We start from the raw sequence: 18,163 nt of genomic DNA, 5'->3' as shown, positions 1-18,163 counted from the left end.
CCTGTCATTTTTTGCATCTATTGGAAAAGGCAGGAGGGACCTTAGTTTAGTGTCTCATCTGCAGAATGGCACCTCCAACATGATGGCAGTCAATATTGCATTCAAGTGTTTGCCTAGGCTGTAGTCCGATTCTGGAATCAGACTTGAATCCAGAACCAGGCTGATATCCAAGTTGGGAGGACGGGTTCACTCTGCTGAGGTTGAAATTCAGTTCATTTTTGTTATGGGCAAAGATGTGCTAACATCTCTATAAAAAAAAAACTGTCCATTGTTGGTATAGCTGCTGCTGGTCTCTATCACTTTATGAGTTGTAGAAAATTTAGGCTATTTTTCTACAAAGACAATTTGAAAAAGTTAAATTTTAGAGTGAATTCACATTTTAAAATCATAAAATAGTACAGCACAGGAGGAAGCCCTTCGGCCCATTGAGTCTGCACCTGCTCGTTTGAAGAACAATCAATTAGTCTCACTTCCCCGTTCTTTCCCCATATCCCAGCAATAGTTTTCTCCTTTTAAGTATTTACACAATTCCCTTTTAAAGACTTGTATTGAAGCTATATACACCACCCTATCAGGCAGTGCATTCTAAATCCTAACCCCTTGCTTTTTAAAAAAAATTTCCCTCATGTCGCCTCTAGTTCTTTTTCCAATTATCTTAAATCTGTGCGCTCTGGTTATTGACCCTTCAAGCACTGGAAACAGTTTCTCCCGTTTTATTCTATCTAAACCCGTCGTGTTTTTAAACACCTCTTATCACATCTCCTTCTAACCCTCTCTGCTTTAAGGAGAACAACCCCAGCTTCTCTTCAGTCTCTCTATGTAAATATAATCGCCTCACCTCTGGAACCATTCTAGTAAATATCTTTTGCTGAACCCTCTGCAAAGCCTTCATGCCCTTCCTAAAGTGTGGTGCCCAGAATTGAAGAAAAAAATACTGAGGTGAAAGGTGATTAAAATGCCTAATGACAAGCAATTTGTGAGCTTGTTTTTGCTAATCTGATAGATACCTCACACCCATTGTTTTTTTTTTGTGTGTGGGGGGTGGGGATGGTTCCTTGATCCCCAGATACCCTTGCTTGGCCCTTAGGTTATGTATATCTGAAGATAAAATAGAAGCAAATCACAGGCAGTCAGTCACATTTTTAAACCTAAAACAACAAGGGAAAGATTTCAGCCAGCTCAGCACGTAGGAGAGTAGTTAGAAGTTATTCTGGTTAAGTCAAGCAAAGCAGCTCACAACATATTGCGTCACTTGTTTGTTATTTTGCATTATGATCAAAGACAAGTTGAATCTGATCGTAACTGTTGCTCTGAACATTCACTCGCAGTCAAATAAAGCAGCCTCACCGTTAGTACTTGTCCTTGTTTTCTTGGTCTGCCTATGCAAAGATTGATACAGATATTTAGATCACAAAGGCGGGGGTTAATATTTTTAATCCCCGTGTTTTGTTATCGTCGTTAGATCTTGGACAGAATAGGCATACCCCTAAAACACAAGATACTGAGAAACCTTATAGGAGTGCTGATCACTTCTGTTCTTGAAGAAGCGTATAAAGCCAGACCCAAGCTTGTAACAGTCCTTAATTACAAACTGGTTTAAATGGTCTTTTATTAGACAAACAAAACAACAGCAGCCCTGTGATTCTGACAACACTGGGTCAACGGTACATTTGCAGATTGTAACAGTATCACCAGCGTCCAGGCAAAAAAAAAAGGGGATTAAAGAAACTACAAGAGTCACAAAATCATCTGCAAACTGTGTTTTTATTAAGATTCTATTTGTATCTTGATGCATTGCTAACAACAACAACTTGCATTTCTATAGTACCTTTAACATAGTAAAGTGTTACAAGAATATTATCAAAAGTAATTTGCATTCGTCCAGTTTGGTAGGCACTGCTGAGGAGATTGGGCTCTCTATAAATATAAATCAGCTGTTGCTGAGGCCACTTTTAATAAAAGTTGTACTGTTTGTTTCTAGCAATATGACCATGCTGGAGACAGGAGGCTGTCTGGACTGCACCCATACCTCTTCACCGCTTCTCACTCAATGCAGGACAGAATGGTATGTTCCTAAAACCACTTGCAGTGTAAATTCAGTTGGATTCAAGCAAGAAGGGCTTCACAAGCAAAGTTGTGTCTTAAAGGAAGAGGGTTGCTTGGGATAATTGCGCTTGCTTCAAGAAACAGTAGCTCCTGGAATCCCCTTGCTTTGCTGAATCTTAATCGCACTAATGTTTGGCCATAAAAATAACTTATTTTCTCCTGACAATATTTTCCTGGCTTGTCCTGCATTCAGTTCCAGGCTGCAAATGCCACTTGGAATTCGTAGGTAATGGCTGTCTGCTCCTATTGCTAATTCCTACTTTCGAGAAGTAGAAAGATGACCATTCTCAGCTCCAGGTGATAGCTCTTGGCTCCAGGTTACTAGTTGAAGGACCATGGCAAACAGTCCTAGCTCCCACCCAGATCCCAGAAGCCAACCACCCCATATGGTGGGCTCCTTCGACAGCACCTTCCAAACCCGAGATCTCTACTCCCTAGAAGGACAAGGGCAGCAGGCGCATGGGAACACCACTACCTGCAAGTTCCCCTCCAAGCCACACACCATCTTGACTTGGAAATATATTACCCTTCTTTCACTGTCACTGCGTCAAAATCCTGGAACTCCCTCCCTAACAGCACTGTGGGTGTATCTACACCACATGGACTGCAGCTGCTCAAGAAGGCAGCTCACCACCACCTTCTCAAGAGCAATTAGGGATGGGCAATAAATGCTGGCCTTGCCAGTGATGTCCACATCCCATGAACGAATAAACAAAAAATGGAGACTCGTGGGCATAAACACCAACATGTTGGACCACGTTGCCTGTTTCTGGGCTGTAAATTCTACGTAATTCTCATCAAATGAGAATTGTTTTTCCTTTGGGAACTTAATTCCAATTGTACTAATTGAAAATTCAGAACACCAATTTTTTCCCACAGTTAAAAATATCTGGCCTGGAAACGGTGTCCAGTGAGATGAATACCACTTTCTACCGTGCCAATGGTAGCACAGGCAGAGGTAAATTTGTACAGCACAGTAAGACCCAGTGCTCCCTATGGGAAGTCCCACCTGACTTTCCTCCCAACCCAAATGGTTATCTCTACCGCTGGTACTTTAAGAAAGGGAAATTGCCAATGTGCCACCACCCCTAGGTCAAAGGTCAGGGTTCCACTGACAATTATTATCCCCGATGCCAGCAGCAGATTTACTGTTGGTTGATCTGTGCAGTGAATCACACTATTAGAGTTCTTAGGACTCCACTAAAATAGTTGTTTAAAAGGGGATAGAGAACTGCTGAGTGGCTGCAAGACATTTTCGCTGTGTCACACAGGAACAATACTGTGGCCTGTTTGTGATGCAGTTTTCAATGTGATCGTATCCCCCCGTTGTAGTATCTGGAAATTAAATGGCGGAAATGGTTTGGCCCATTGGCCCTGACAATCTGGAGACAACTGAGGGCAGTTAAAAGTTACTGGATTAGAACAGGATTGAAACAGTGAGCAGCAAAGAATGAAGTCAACAGCAAAAGATTACCAGGGTTGGAGTGGGTCAAGACCAGCAACTTACATTTGTATAGCACCTTTAAACGTAGAAAGATATAAGTTGCTTCACACAACAGAAGCAGGTGGCAGATGTGTGGAGAAAATTTAGGAGAAATGACTGAAAACATGGTTTAAGAGAGAGCTTTTGAGGAGCCTCTTAAAGGCAGCAAGAGAATTTGCAAGTCAGAGGAGTTCAGAGAAAGTGTAACAAAGGGGGAGGAATTGAGATGGCTAAAGTGGTGAAGTGAAAGCATGTAGGAATAGGTGGCATTGGAGAACCAAAGCGCACTGACTGTGAAAGGTTGAAGTGATAGAAGTCAGTGAGATTGCGAGTGATATGAGATCGAGAACTTGGTGCAGTTCATGATGCAGGGCACCATGAGTTAGAGGCAAGTTGCAGACGGTCTGTAACTGAAATCAGATTCAATTAGTCTGATTATATGTAGTGATCAAGATTGAAAAATCTACTCTTCTTTCGTTGTTTAACAGTGAAAGCACAAACTTCTAGAGCCCACCCTGCAGTTACTATTTTATGGAACATGCAGTTTTGATAACTGGCAATTGTAGTTTAGGAACTTCACTTGTAGCAGCTCAAACATAAGTGATTTGGGCAGCGTTTCGACTTGACATATGTGTGTGAGGAGTTGGGGTGCGCTAGGGCAGGTTTGGGGTGTACTTCTAAGCCTTGAGGAGTGAAAAAGTCTCCTTTTTGCCCTTGACAATTATATCACGTGTTAATCTGCAATTGAAATTTATTTCTGACCTTCATGCTGTAAGACCGGAATTATTAGTGGTTCCAATCCTGATCTTGAAGCCTGTCAACTGCAGCTATAATCCAATGCAATTTTCTACTGTGCTGCGTTAGATGATTGAAGCCAGGGTTATTGTTGGGCCACTACAATTAATCTCAGTCCCCCTGGGCTAGTGGGGTGGGGACAGAAATCGGTCATGGTTCCCACTCATGGTGGTCATCCAATGATTTCTGTTGGAAGTTAAGTGTGTGTGTGTCTGTGTGTGTGTGTCTGGCAAGGATAGGATTGGGCTCAACTGTGAGATCATCCAAAGTTGAATAGCCTGCTGACATCCAGTGTCTGGACTTACAGCTGAAGAGTGGGCAGATATTAGAAAAACTGTGAGTCCCCATAGAAACATAACCCAGCGAGAACCAGGACTGGGAGTGAAACTGTACATTCTGTCATTACGTCCTTGTACTCAACTATTCTCCTTGTGTTTCTATCTGCTCTGCTGCATTTAATGTAGAACCTCATGCTCAGCTATTTCCTCATGCTTTACTTAACTCTCGACTTCAATAATAGATCTTACTAGGGTCTACGTTATAGCCTTGTACTTGATCCCCACCTTGTGCTTTAATCTCCCCACAGCTCCCTTGGCTCTGCATGTTGTAGATTTAGTACTGTATCTGAAATGGTAGTTTATGAATCAAGATCTGTCCCTTTCACCATTAACTGGCAGTTTAGACAGTGCGATCATTTCAGTTTCCCACCAAAGATTTGCCTTCTAGAGTCCTTCATATTTGCAGTAATGTCACATTCACATTTAGGATAATCTGTACAGTACCGTCTTTGAAATGGCCAAAGTGCTCATGAGGATTGTTGGATACAGAAGTCTGTCGTTTTTAAAATTTCCTGTCTGGAGTAACACAGTTTAGAGTCGCTAACCATCTGTTTCTTTTCTGCTGACTAACTTATCTGCTTCCTCCTTCGTTCTGTGCTGTCTAACTCTGCAACTCCTTTTCCCCTGTGACGTGGCAGGATGAAATTCTAGACCTTCAGTTACAAAGGAAGCTAGAAATTTTGGACCAGGAGGTGGGACTCTGTGTGCTAAGCTGTACTGGTGTCTGTTGCCATTGTTCAAAGGTGAAGTGACAAGGTTGTGAATTTGGCCTAACTCTTGAGTGTGGACCATGTGAGCAGGGAGTTCAAGTTGATCTTTAAGACCTTGAGAAAGAACAATCATAGAATGATACAACACAGAAGAAGGCCATTTGGCCCAACATGCCTATACTGACAATTTCTTCCAAGTTTTCTCATAATATACATCATTATAAACTATGGTGTACCGTAGACATAGTTTAGATGGAAATAATCAAGGAGCAGGTTATGAATGCCTGAAGGAAGTGTTTCATTATGCCTGTACACAACATCCCTGTAATTACCGAATAATGAGACATTGAAATCATTCCTTTAGGGCAATAATTAACAGATTGCCATTGTAAAGAATAAAACAAGCCAAGGAATTGTTATTAGTAGAATTATGTGCTGGGGGAGATCCCTCCAGTACTTGCCAGAGTATGTTTCCAGGCATGTAGTAGTCTGCTGCATCTTCCACAATGTGGCTCTCCTGAGGGGCAATCCAACCAATCAGGGCTTTGGAGAGGCACGCCAGAGGAGGAGGAGGGAGGAGATATCCAAGGGCCCATCACTCCCGACAGACTGTCCAAGAGCGGCCAATCAGCTACCCCTAAGCTCGCATCCCCACACACATTTCCCACCTTTCCATCCCTCTGCTACGGACCATCATAGTGTCCTCTTGGCCAAAATTCTGAAGTAAAAGACACCACAAAAAAAAATTCCATAACAACTTCAACAAACAAAACTTCCAATAATACATCAAAACTGAACTATTCACACTTGTGTGTCTATTAGTCCCTGTCTTGCAGCTGCCTTTACCTGAGGTATTGCTCCTGCACAGTGCTACCCCAGTGGGTGCAGCATGGCTGGTGGAAGGCTGCTGACTTCACAGTGACGCAGTGGCTAGCACCACAGCCTCACAGCTCCAGTGACCTGGGTTTGGTTCTGGGTACTGCCTGTGCGGAATTTGCAAGTTCCCCCTGTGACTGTGTGGGTTTTCTCCAAGTGCTCCGGTTTCCTCCCACGTGCCAAAGACCTGCGGGTTGATGGGTAAATTGGCCATTGTAAAAAAATTGCCCCTAGTGTAGGTAAGTGGTAGGAGAATTGAGGGAAGGTGGGGATGTGAGAGGGGAAAAATGGGATTAATGTATAGGATTAGTATAAATGGGTGGTTGATGGTCAGCACGGACTCGGTGGGCCGAAAGGTCTGTTTCGGTGCTGTATCTCTCTCTATGACTCTACATATGATGTGGAGTGAGCCTTTGGCCTAATGGTAGTATTTCTGTCTCTGCGTTGGAAGGTTCAAACCCCACTCCAGACAATGCTGGCATGTGGAACTGAATTCTCGATTTGTGTTTTGTTACGTGTGGGTGTCCAACTCATTATTGTATGGGTTGTAGATGCCCAAAAACCACTCCTGCCATCTGGAATGAACCATGCCATCAGTTGGTATAAAGATGGTGACAGCCATGGTAGAAGTATTCACATTGTGGCTGTCAGCCTGCTAATACTTCACATGGTTCTCCATGGAAAGAATGTGAAGATAGGGGAGGTGGTGGTGTAGTGGTAAAGTCACTGGACTAGTAATCCAGATGCCCTGACTAATGCTCTGGGGACATGGGTTTGAATCCCAACGTAGCAGTTGGTGAAATTTGAAATTCAATTTTTAAAAAATCTGGAATTAAAAGCTAATCTAATGGTGACCATGAGACCATTGTTGATTATAAAAACTCATCTGGTTCACTAATGTCCTTTAGGGAAGGAAATCTGCTGTCCTTACCTGGTCTGGCCTACATGTGACTCCAGACCCACAGCAATGCGGTTGACTCTAAAACGCTCTCTGAAATGGTCACTCAGTTCAGGGCAATTAGGGATGGGCAATAAATGCTGGCTTAGCCAGTGATGCCCACATCTCACAAATGAATAAAAGAAAATGAAAACAACAAGAAACAACAGTGTATATTATTAAGTACAATGTGTCAGATATAAGCAGGCTTGTGACAGGACATGTTCCAGGAGACTATGTTGTAGCACTTTTCTAATGAAACAAGCTAATTAAAGGGGATTACACATTACTGGGCCTAACCCCACAGCAAAAAAACATTGTAATTAGGCAGCCATAAAAACATTCAAGGGATTTCTCTGGCAAGGGATAAAGCATAACAAAGAATTTTTCCTGTAGAGAGATGATCCAAAACAGAGGACTTGCTCCATTGAAGGAAAAATCCTGTTAAAACTGAATCTAAATATTTGACCAAAAAATGAACAGCTGGTAATAATGGGAATTACATTTATTAACATTTCTTTATTAACACTGTCTCCAAGAATGTGGCAAACCTTGATACTTCTCCTTTGAGTATTTCTTCGTTTCTGTCTTCACTGGCATCCTGTTAATGCACTGTCTGGAGTGCATTGATCTCATTAGAGATCTTATTGCTTATCATTGAATTAGTTTGCATAAACCTTACCAAAAATCCTGCAGACAATTTGATAGACGGGTTCAACACCCCTCTATATATGTACCCGGTACAGAACACTCCACCTTTATTTTTTTTTTCATAAATTGCCTGCTTCCTCTCCTGTGACCCTTTTCATTTTGGAGACTGCTGCTGTGACAGTTTAAAAGCATTACCCACTTATGTGGCGTTCAGAAACTGCTCGCATCTGTGCGACTGAAATTACAACTAGCGTGGAAGTCTGAACAGGCCGGGGGGGCGGGGGGGGCGGGGAATATTTTCTTTAGAAAAGAGGAGTCTGACAGGTGGCCTAATAGACATCTTTAAAATTATGAAAGGGGTTCAATGGAATAGACATAGAGAAGATGGTTCTACTTGAGGAGTCCAAAATTAGGGACCATGAATATAAGATAGTCACTAATAAATCCAATAGGGAATTCAGGAGAAATTTCTTTACCCAAAGAGTGGTTCAAATGTGGAACTCGCTACCACACGGAGTAGTTCAGACAAATTTTATAGATCGTTTAAGGGGAAGCTAGATAACCACTCAAGGGAGAAAGAAATCGAACAACATGTTGATAGGCTAAGGTGAAGTAGGATGGAAGGAGTCTAGTGTGGAGCATAGACCAGTTGGGCTGAATTACCTATTCTTGGGTGTAAATTCTATATAATGATTGGATGAAGCAATGTCATGTTTTGGAAAGTAGTATTTAATAGGCTTTTAATTGGTATCTGAGGGCACTGAGGTCAATACTGAGGTCAAGAGACCTGAGTCAATCCATGTTGACCTTGTCCAGCTTGGCTAATGCTCATGGGCACACTGGCTGTACAGCCTCTGGCTCAATAGTTTACTGTCACGATCTGCAGCCACTGTCACTTACACTAAGCAAGGATTTGCATTACAATCCGGCAGTGACTCGAAACTCATGGTTCATTTTGAATGTAAGTGCTGCAGGATATTATGGTATGTGTTACTATAGTAATTATACTGCATGCCTAACACATTTGTGCAGTGAAGTTGTTGCTATATGTTCACAAGAGAGTGTTAAAAGTGAATGTTGTGTTTGACTCATCCATGCCTCTGAGGTTGTGATATCACTACTGGCGTTAGTAAAATGCTGCTATGTTGTGAACGCTGCACTGTTGATTTGAGCGGTGAATTAAACAACCATTTTCCCTGTTGATTTACAAAGTTTTCTCGATCCCTGCCACTATTAATTAGCAGAATTTTTTTGAGCAGAACCTGGGCTGACAAGTAACACATTTTCATTCACTTACTGATTTCCAACTCAACACCATTGATTTTGTAGCTCAGAATCTGTTCCATGCTTGTTCTCACGCTCAATATCAGTGCAAATGGTTGTAGTATATTTTATCCCTTCATGTGAGCAACTTTCTTCAAATTTCGATCGATAATCACAAAAAAGACTTGCATTTATGTAGCAGCTTATATTTCAGAAATGTCTCTCATAATAGAATCATGCAGCAGAGAAGGAGGCCATTTGGCCCATCATGACTGTACTGGCACTTTGAAAGAGCTATTCAATTAGTCCCACTCACCTGCACTTTTCCTGTAGCCCTGCACAATATTCCCCTTCAACCAGTTTCTTTTTGCAAGTTCTCATTGAACCTAGATGGAAACAGAGAGTAGTGGTTAATGGATGTTTTTCGGGCTGGAGGAAGGTTTGTAATGGAGTTCCCCAGGGGTCAGTGTTGGGTCCCGTGCTCTTTCTGATGTATATTAATGACCTAATCCTTGGTGCACAGGGCACCATTTCAAAATTTGAGGATGATACGAAATTTGGAAGTGTTGTGAACTTCAAAAGGGCATAGACAAGTTGGTGGAATGGCAGACAAATGGCAGATGAGGTTCAATGCAGAGAAATGTGAAGTGATTCATTTTGGTAGGAAGAACATGGACAGACAATATAAAATAAAGAGTACAATTCTAAAGAGGGTGCAGGAGCAGAGGGATCTGGCTGCGTATGTGCATAAGTCATTGAAGGTGGCAGAACAAGATGAAAGAGCAGTTAATAAAGCATATACTATCCTGGGCTTTATTAATAGGGACATAGAGTACAAGAGCAAGGAGGTTATGTATAAGACACTGTTTCAGCCTCAGCTGGAGTATTGTGTCCCGTTCTGAGCGCCACGCTTAAGGAAAGATATGAAGGCATTGGAGAGAGTGCAGAAAAGATTCATGAGAATGGTTCCAGGGATGAGGATCTTTTGTTACGTAGATTGATTGTAAAAGTTGGGACTGTTTTCCTTTGAGAAAAGGCTGAGAGGTGATTTGTTAGAGGTAATCAAAATCATGAGGGGTCTGGACAGAGTAGATGGAAAGTAACAGTTCCTATTCAGGAAAGGATTGAGAATGAGAGGACACAGATTTAAAGTATTTGGCAAAAGAAGCAAAAGCGACATGAGGAAAAACTTATTCATGCAACGAGTGGTTAGGATCTGGAATGCACTGCCTGAGAGTGCGGTGGAGGCAGGTTCAACTGACGCATTCAAAATGGAATTGGATAATTATCTAAAAAGGAAAAATGTGCAGGGTTATGGGGAGAAGACGGGGGAATGGCACAGAAATGTTCATTCAGACAGCTGCTGTAGACATAATGGGCTGAATGGCCTCCTTCTGTGCTTTAATAATTCTATAATTCTGTGCATCCACCAATAGGCTCATTCAGAAAGTGAGGAGGCATGGGATACAGGGGGAGTTGGCTGCCTGGATACAAAATTGGCTAGCCCATTGAAGACAGAGGGTGGTAGTAGATGGAAAGTATTCAGCCTGGAGCTCGGTGACCAGTGGTGTTCCGCAGGGATCTGTTCTGGGACCTCTGCTCTTTGTGATTTTTATAAATGACTTGGATGAGGAAGTGGAAGGCTGGGTTAGCAAGTTTGCCGATGACACGAAGGTTGCTAGAGAAGTGGATGGTGTGGAAGGCTGTTGTAGGTTGCAACGGGACATTGACAGGATGCAGAGCTGGGCTGAGAACTGGCAGATAGAGTTCAACCTGGAAAAGTGTGAAGTGATTAATTTTGGAAGGTCGAATTTGAATGCAGAATACAGGCTTAAAGACTGGATTCTTGGTAGTGTGGAGGAACAGAGGGATCTTGGGGTCCATGTCCATAGATCGCTCAAAGTTGCCACCCAAGTTGATAGGGTTGTTAAGAAGGCGTATGGTGTGTTGGCTTTCATTAACAGGGGGATTGAGTTTAAGAGCCGCGAGGTTATGCTGCAGCTCTATAAAGCCCTGGTTAGACCACACTTGGAATATTGTGTTCAGTTCTGGTCGCCTCATTATAGGAAGGATGTGGAAGCTTTAGAGAGGGTGCAGAGGAGATTTACCAGGATGCTGCCTGGACTGGAGGGCATGTCTTACGAAGAAAGGTTGAGGGAGCTAGGGCTTTTCTCATTGGAGCGAAGAAGGATGAGAGGTGACTTGATAGAGGGGTACAAGATGATGAGAGGCATAGACAGAGTGGATAGCCAGAGACTTTTTCCCAGGGTGGAAAGGACTATCACCAGGGGGCATAATTTTAAGGTGATTGGAGGAAGGTTTCGGGGAGATGTCAGAGGTAGGTTCTTTACACAGAGAGTGGTGGGTGCGTGGAATGCGCTGCCAGCGGTGTTGGTACAAGCAGATACATTAGGGATTTTTAAGCGACTCTTGGATAGATACATGGATGACAGTAGAATGAAGTGTAGGTAGTTAGTTTGATCTTAGAGTAGGTTAAGGTTCGGCACAACATTGTGGGCCGAAGGGTCTGTACTGTGCTGTACTGTTCTATGTTCACCACCCTTTCAGGCAGCACATTCCAGATCATAAACACTCACTGGTTAAAAAAAAATTTCCTCATCTCCCCACTGATTCATTTGCCAATGACCTGCTTATAGAACCTTCTGCCATTGGACAGAATTTCTTCCAATTTACTCCACCAAACTCCTTGTGAATTTGAACACCTCTATTAAATCTCTGCCTAACCTTCTCTGTTCTGAAGAAAACAACCTTAACTGTTGATATAATTAATTGCTCCGAAGTGCCGTAAGTGTTGTTTTGGAGGCAGACACTTTGAGTACAAATGACAATGAGGAAAACCATCCGAGTAATCCAGTTTGGCTCTTTTGTTCAGTTGGATGGGAGACAATTAAGTTAAAACTGCAAAACCATCCAGTAGCCTGTGAGCTAGAGGGTTGGATCACGAAGTACAGACCCTCTCCTCGATTCCCTGTCTTGGGGCAATCTGGCAATTAACATGCTAATAAGTTGAATTATGAGCCACGAGAATGCAGAGTGCCAATCAAGGGGAGGCTGGAGAGCTGCAATGTCAAAAGTGAGACTCCATTCCCCCAGTCTTGATAAAGCCTGGTGATAATAGTGGAGCATTATTTTCCCAAATTGCAGATTCCCAATATTATGACTGCCACTTACACATGATCTCAGTCCTGGGGATTGGCGGCTTTGTTTGTCCAGACTGTGTTTTGTGGGAGGAAGAGAGGAGAAAATATTTTTCTAATCGAATGATGATAGATGTTGGAAGCATCGCAGTCCCCTCCTTATACAACTTTCTATTATGCTCTGGTGAAATATACATAGCTCAGAACATACATAATGTGTAATGTGCTGCTCAATGAACAGTTTTCATTGTCTTGCCCACAGCTTATCTATAAAGCTCTGCTTGGTGTACACAGCTTAGTCTATGTAGCATATGTAATGTACCATGAGTTGAAGAATTATACATGAGATTTTAAACTCCACCCCTTGCACACATGTGTATATGTGAATGTATACATGTATATCTGTGTAATACATGTTGCTTAGCAGACATATTTAAGAAAAAGAATTTCTATGGTGGACAAGACTTTGCAAGATGGTTTGTCTCACACTTGTAGCAATAAAGGCGGCACAGTGGCGCAGTGGTTAGCACTGCAGCCTCACAGCTCCAGGGACCCGGGTTCGATTCCGGGTACTACCTGTGTGGAGTTTGCAAGTTCTCCCTGTGTCTGCGTGGGTTTTCTCCGGGTGCTCCGGTTTCCTCCCACAAGCCAAAAGACTTGCAGGTTGACAGGTAAATTGGCCATTATAAATTGTCACTAGTATAGGTAGGTGGTAGGGAAATATAGGAACAGGTAGGTTTGGTAGGAATATAGGATTAGTATAAATGGGTGGATGATGTTCAGCACAGACTCGGTGGGCCGAAGGGCCTGTTTCAGTGCTGTATCTCTAAAAAAAAGTACAGGGGACGTGTAATTGATAGGAGTGATATACTATATTTTTCCCCAGTTTGGAGTCTGGTTTGGTCCTGCTGGTTTTCACATTCAATTTATATTATCAGATAAATATGAATATTTAAAGCAGGCATCTATGCAATGGCAGTATCTGGAGTCAGCTTTATCCTTTGAAATCTATGAATTTATGTCCAGTCTCTAGGAATAAGTGTAGATTGAATGGAAGTTTACCTACTTTTGTCGAACCTGGGGTTAAACATAGGTCACTGATTGGGTTTAATTTCTAGAGGCTCGGCACCCAGGTCGTTGTGCAATTTGGATATACTAACAGATGTGGCAGTTTTAGAATCTGCTTAAGTGAATTGTGATTAAGGCTTTCTGACCTTCCCAAGTCATTTTGTACTTAAATCGGGATTAATTGATGACTTTCAGTCCACAGGCTATTTAACTATTCACTTGCCAGCCCCAGCTAAGGGAAAACAGCAGTAACTACTGAACAAAGGCATGTATTGTACAAATGTTTTACATGCTCAAGGTAAACAGTGCCAGTGTAGTGTATGAGTAATAACAGAGGAATTACCATTCCTTTTGTTTGACTCAGGAGGTTGTACAACTGGATAGCGAATTTGATAGTGAATGAGGAATTTGTTCCACTGCAATTTTCTGCACTAGCAAGTAGGAGCAGATGAAAAAGCATTTGATCAATTGGAATTCTACATCATTGCAATTGGAGTGAATGAGGAGAGAGTCCATTAAAAACCTGTGTTTAACAAAAATGAATGAGAAGAGAGCTAGTTCATTAGGATTTACACAATGGCAGTGAATGAGTTCATCGTTCGTTATAGACTGATTCTGGGGATAAGGGGATTGTTCGATTAGGAGAGATTGAGTAGACTAGGTCTATATTCCCTGGAGTTTTCAAGAATGAGAGGTGATCTCATTATAGCATATAAAATTCTTTTGGGATGATGTTGTCACTCGCTGGGTAGTTTAGAACTCGGTGGTGGGCGGGGTCACAGTCTCATAAAAAGGATCGTCTATTTGGGACTGAGATGAAGAGAAATTTCTTCACTCAAATGATTGTGAATCTTTGGAATTCTCTACTCAAGAGAGCTGTGGATGCTCAGTCATTGAGTATAGTCAAGATAGAGATCTACAGATTTTTGGATACCAAGGGAATCGAGGGATATGTGGATATTGTGGGAAGGTGGCGTTGAGGTTAAAAAAATCAGCCATGACCTTGTTGAATGCCGGAGCAGGCTCAAAGGGCTGAATGGCTGCTTCCTGCTCCAGTTCCTTATGTCTTACTGAGAAGGGATCTGGTTCCTTAGTATTGTACACAATGGCAGTGAATTGAAAGATGTTTGACCCACTAGACTGCCATATAGTAGCAGTAGTGTGGGTTTTCTCCGGGTGCTCCGGTTTCCTCCCACAAGCCAAAAGACTTGCAAGTTGGTAGGTAAATTGGCCATTATAAATTGCCCCTAGTATAGGTAGGTGTTAGGGAAATATAGGGACAGGTGGGGATGTGGTTGGAATATGGGATTAGTGTAGGATTAGTATAAATGGGTGGTTGATGGTCGGCACAGACTCGGTGGGCCGAAGGACCTGTTTCAGTGCTGTATCTCTAAACTAAACTAAATAAGGAGCTTGTTTCATTGAAATTCTGTGTAGTGGGAGTGGTTGAGAAGGAGTTTGCCTTTTGCATTTATAATGGGAGTGGATAAGAGGTAATTTAGACCATTAACATTCTATGTTGTTACAGTTGGAGTGAATGAACAGGAGTTTCGTTCATTGGAATTCTATATCGCAGCAGTTAGAATGAATGAATGAAAAGGGGTCTGGCCCTTTGAAAGTCTGTATATCAGGAGTGAAAAAAGAGGCTTTTGATCGATTGGAATTCTAAGCTTGGATAAGCTATGTATTTATCAGGTGGATGGTATTCAAAATTTTACAGTGTAGCTAGACTGCATCAGTTATGGAGATCTATAATGGCTATAGAGGTGTTCCACAAGAGGATGTGTCAAGTTATTATGTTAGATAATCTTAAACCAGCACTAACTCAGAGTTCATTTTGTCAGAAATGAATATTCAAACGTTTTATTTAAGTCAGTATACTCTGTAATCAACAAAAAAAAAAGCTAAACATGAGATTGACCATGTTGGGAATCTTTTTCTCATGAAGACAAGAAAGAAGCATTCTTCCTTATTGGAACTTGACATTGTGATTATGCTTTTTATCCGGATATGTAATAGATAGATGTGATTCGATGTGTAATCAACTTGGTTCACAGAATGGTAGAGAACTCTGCGCAGAGACTTCCAGTTGGACATGCCAGTAAGAACTTGTTCCACTATTCAGTTAGATCATGACTGATCAGTATCTTAATGATCTACCTTCCTGGATTCCACAACCCTTAATACCCTTGTCTAACAAAAATCTATCAATCACAGTTTTGAAATTTTTAAGTGCCTCGACAGCATTTTGAGGGAGCGTTCCGGATTTCCACAATGCTTTGTTTGAAGAAGGGCTTCCTGAAATCACCCCTGAGCTACCTGGATTAATTTTAAGGTTATACTCCCTTGCTCTAGATACCCTCACCAGATGAAATGGTTTCTCTCTATCTACCCTATCAGCACCTTAAATCATCTTAAACAATGCAATTAGATCGCCCCTGAATCTTCTACATTCACAAGAATACAAGCCAATTTGATGCAACCAGGCCGCATAATTTAACCCATTTGGTCCAGGTATCATTCTGGTGAATCTGCACTGCACCCTTTGCAAGGCTAATATATCCTTCCTGAGGACTGGTGCCCAGTAATGAATGCAGTACTCGAAATGGGGTCCAAGCAGAGCTTTATATTATTGTAACATAACTGTGAATATGGGAGGGTGTTTTATATGGGTTCTCAATTAGGGTGGAAACCAACATTATATAATATGATGGTCGTAAATTTGCAAAACTCCATTCCTTGCCTGAAAATTGGAGGGTCGGGGGTGGGTGGGGGGATTGTCAGCATGTACGATTCACTGTGTGTCCAAGATATCACCATTGATTTGAATGGTCAAAATACTGGGAGCAACAAAAATTGAACACGTTAATTTCCACATCCCATTCTTGATAGGTACTCCCACTGAGGAAAGGTCCAGACTGGAAGTGAACTCTTGCATTTTCGGGGCTGTTTTGTTGTGAGAGGTGTTTTGCAGTGAGGCTGTTTATATTGAGCCTTTGTTAGAGGAAAAACAAGAAAGCAATGTATGTGTGACGGAAAGCCAAACTATATCGAATGTTGTTCTATGATGAGGGAAGAATGTCAGAGGTTCAAACTAGATCTGTCTCTGCCAAAGTAGCATATTTAATATATTAGCCAGTTATTTATGGCCTGTGTAAGGGACTCCATCTATGAAGAGCTAATGGTGAGAGTGGAGGAGTTTTTGCAGCTTTGGAAAAGAGAGAAAGTCAGAAAATCCAAATGTAAAAATCACTGGTAACGTCGTCACTCTTCACTGACTGTGAGATAAATTACCATTAGGCAGTTTTGTGGTCCATGTTGCCATGGCAACGATTTACACTTCTATAGTGCTTCTTACGACCATACGAATTAGGAGCAGAAGTAGGCCATTCAGCCCGTCGAGCCTGCTCCGCCATTTACTAAGATCATGGCTGATCTGTTTCTGTCTCGAATTCCACACTCCCGTCTACCCCCGATAATCTTAGATTCTTGTTCGGCAAGGGAATCCATCTACCTCCGCCTTAAAAATATTCAACGACCCCACCTCCACCACCTTCTGAGGCAGAGAATTCCAAAGTCGCACAACCCTCAGAGAAGAGATTTCTCCTCGTCTCTGTCCTAAAAGGGCGACCCCCTAATTTTAAAACAGTGCCCCCTAGTTCTGGACTCACCCACAAGAGGAAACATCCTTTCCACATCCACCTTGTCAAGACCGTTCAGGATCTTATATACTTCAATCATGTCTCCCCTCACTCTTCTAACCTCCAGTGAAAACAAGCCCAGTCTGTCCAGCCTTTCCTCACAAGAAACATGCTCATTCCAGATATCAATCTTCCGAACAGAGAGGCATTTTAAGTACCTTTAGAGAGCAGAGGAAAAGGCTGGCTTATGAGCAAGAGTGAGCGAGAGGTAGGGAAAAGACAAAGCAGGGAAAGGTGTTTTAAGGAGCTGAAAGGAGGGTTAAAGAGGGCATTTTTTAAAGGCAGGAAAGGAGCAAGAGAGATTGAGCAGGAGCTCCAGAGGCTGGGATATTATGGATGAAAGAGTGACTGCCAATGGAGTTGAGCTGGACTCAATTCTACTGCACCGCAACTCCTAACCAGGAAGGTTTTCATAAAAGGTCTTTACTTCACACTTTGTGCAAGCCCTGAGGTCAGCCTACAGTGTGCTGGTGTGTACCTCTAGCTTCCAAAGCATGCAGGGAAAGCCAGTGTCAACTCTATACAGATCATTTGGTCCCCATGACGAGAATCGGGGACGGAAAGTGGTGCGTGTTCCCCCTGATCTGGATCACTCCCCATTTGCTTTCCTGCTCTAACTGTGACTTTGATGTTGTGGTTAGACTGCAGAGCATGATATTGAGAGCTCGGTTTGTGATTGGGTCCAGCAATCAAAGTAAGGAGAAGCAAGGGAGCAGCACACAATGACCAGTAAAGAGCAAATAATCTCGAATTAGCAGTAATAAATTGACTGCGCAACAATGCATTTGAGATCCCATTGGGTGTGCACTCCACACAGTAAGGTCAGAGCTCTTAATGATTGCTGATGTTTTCAGGTACCATATCAGGACCGATACCAGGACCCCCTGCAGCATTACAAGGTCGACGAATTGGAGATTGATGTAAGTTGTACAAATTATTACCTGTCTCCTTAAAAACTTTTTTTTTTACAATGTTGGATTCTGTACTGACTGGGCAGCAAGGGCTTATCAGGAATACTCACTTTGTGGGATTTTAAAAAATCAATTCATGGGGTGTGAGTATCGCTGTCAAGGCCAG

General features: G+C 42.3%; 1 protein-coding gene across 11 annotated transcripts in view; it reads left to right on the top strand.

Moving 5' to 3' along the window:
- plekha6 (pleckstrin homology domain containing, family A member 6) overlaps window positions 1-18,163 on the top strand; it is a 307,598-nt gene that overhangs the window by 250,731 nt on the left and 38,704 nt on the right. For 10 of the 11 annotated variants that reach the window (XM_068057421.1, XM_068057423.1, XM_068057420.1 and 7 more), the window contains 2 exons: window positions 1,982-2,065; window positions 17,941-18,006. In XM_068057421.1, the coding sequence (XP_067913522.1) occupies window positions 1,982-2,065; window positions 17,941-18,006 (150 nt within the window). The remainder of the gene's footprint in view (window positions 1-1,981; window positions 2,066-17,940; window positions 18,007-18,163) is intronic. The other variant, XM_068057422.1, reaches the window with a different exon arrangement.

This window comes from Heterodontus francisci, chromosome 25 (assembly GCF_036365525.1).
Source record: "Heterodontus francisci isolate sHetFra1 chromosome 25, sHetFra1.hap1, whole genome shotgun sequence".
NCBI lineage: Eukaryota > Metazoa > Chordata > Chondrichthyes > Heterodontiformes > Heterodontidae > Heterodontus > Heterodontus francisci.
Note: the sequence above shows the minus strand (reverse complement) of the source record. Positions and strands in the feature narration are given on the sequence as shown.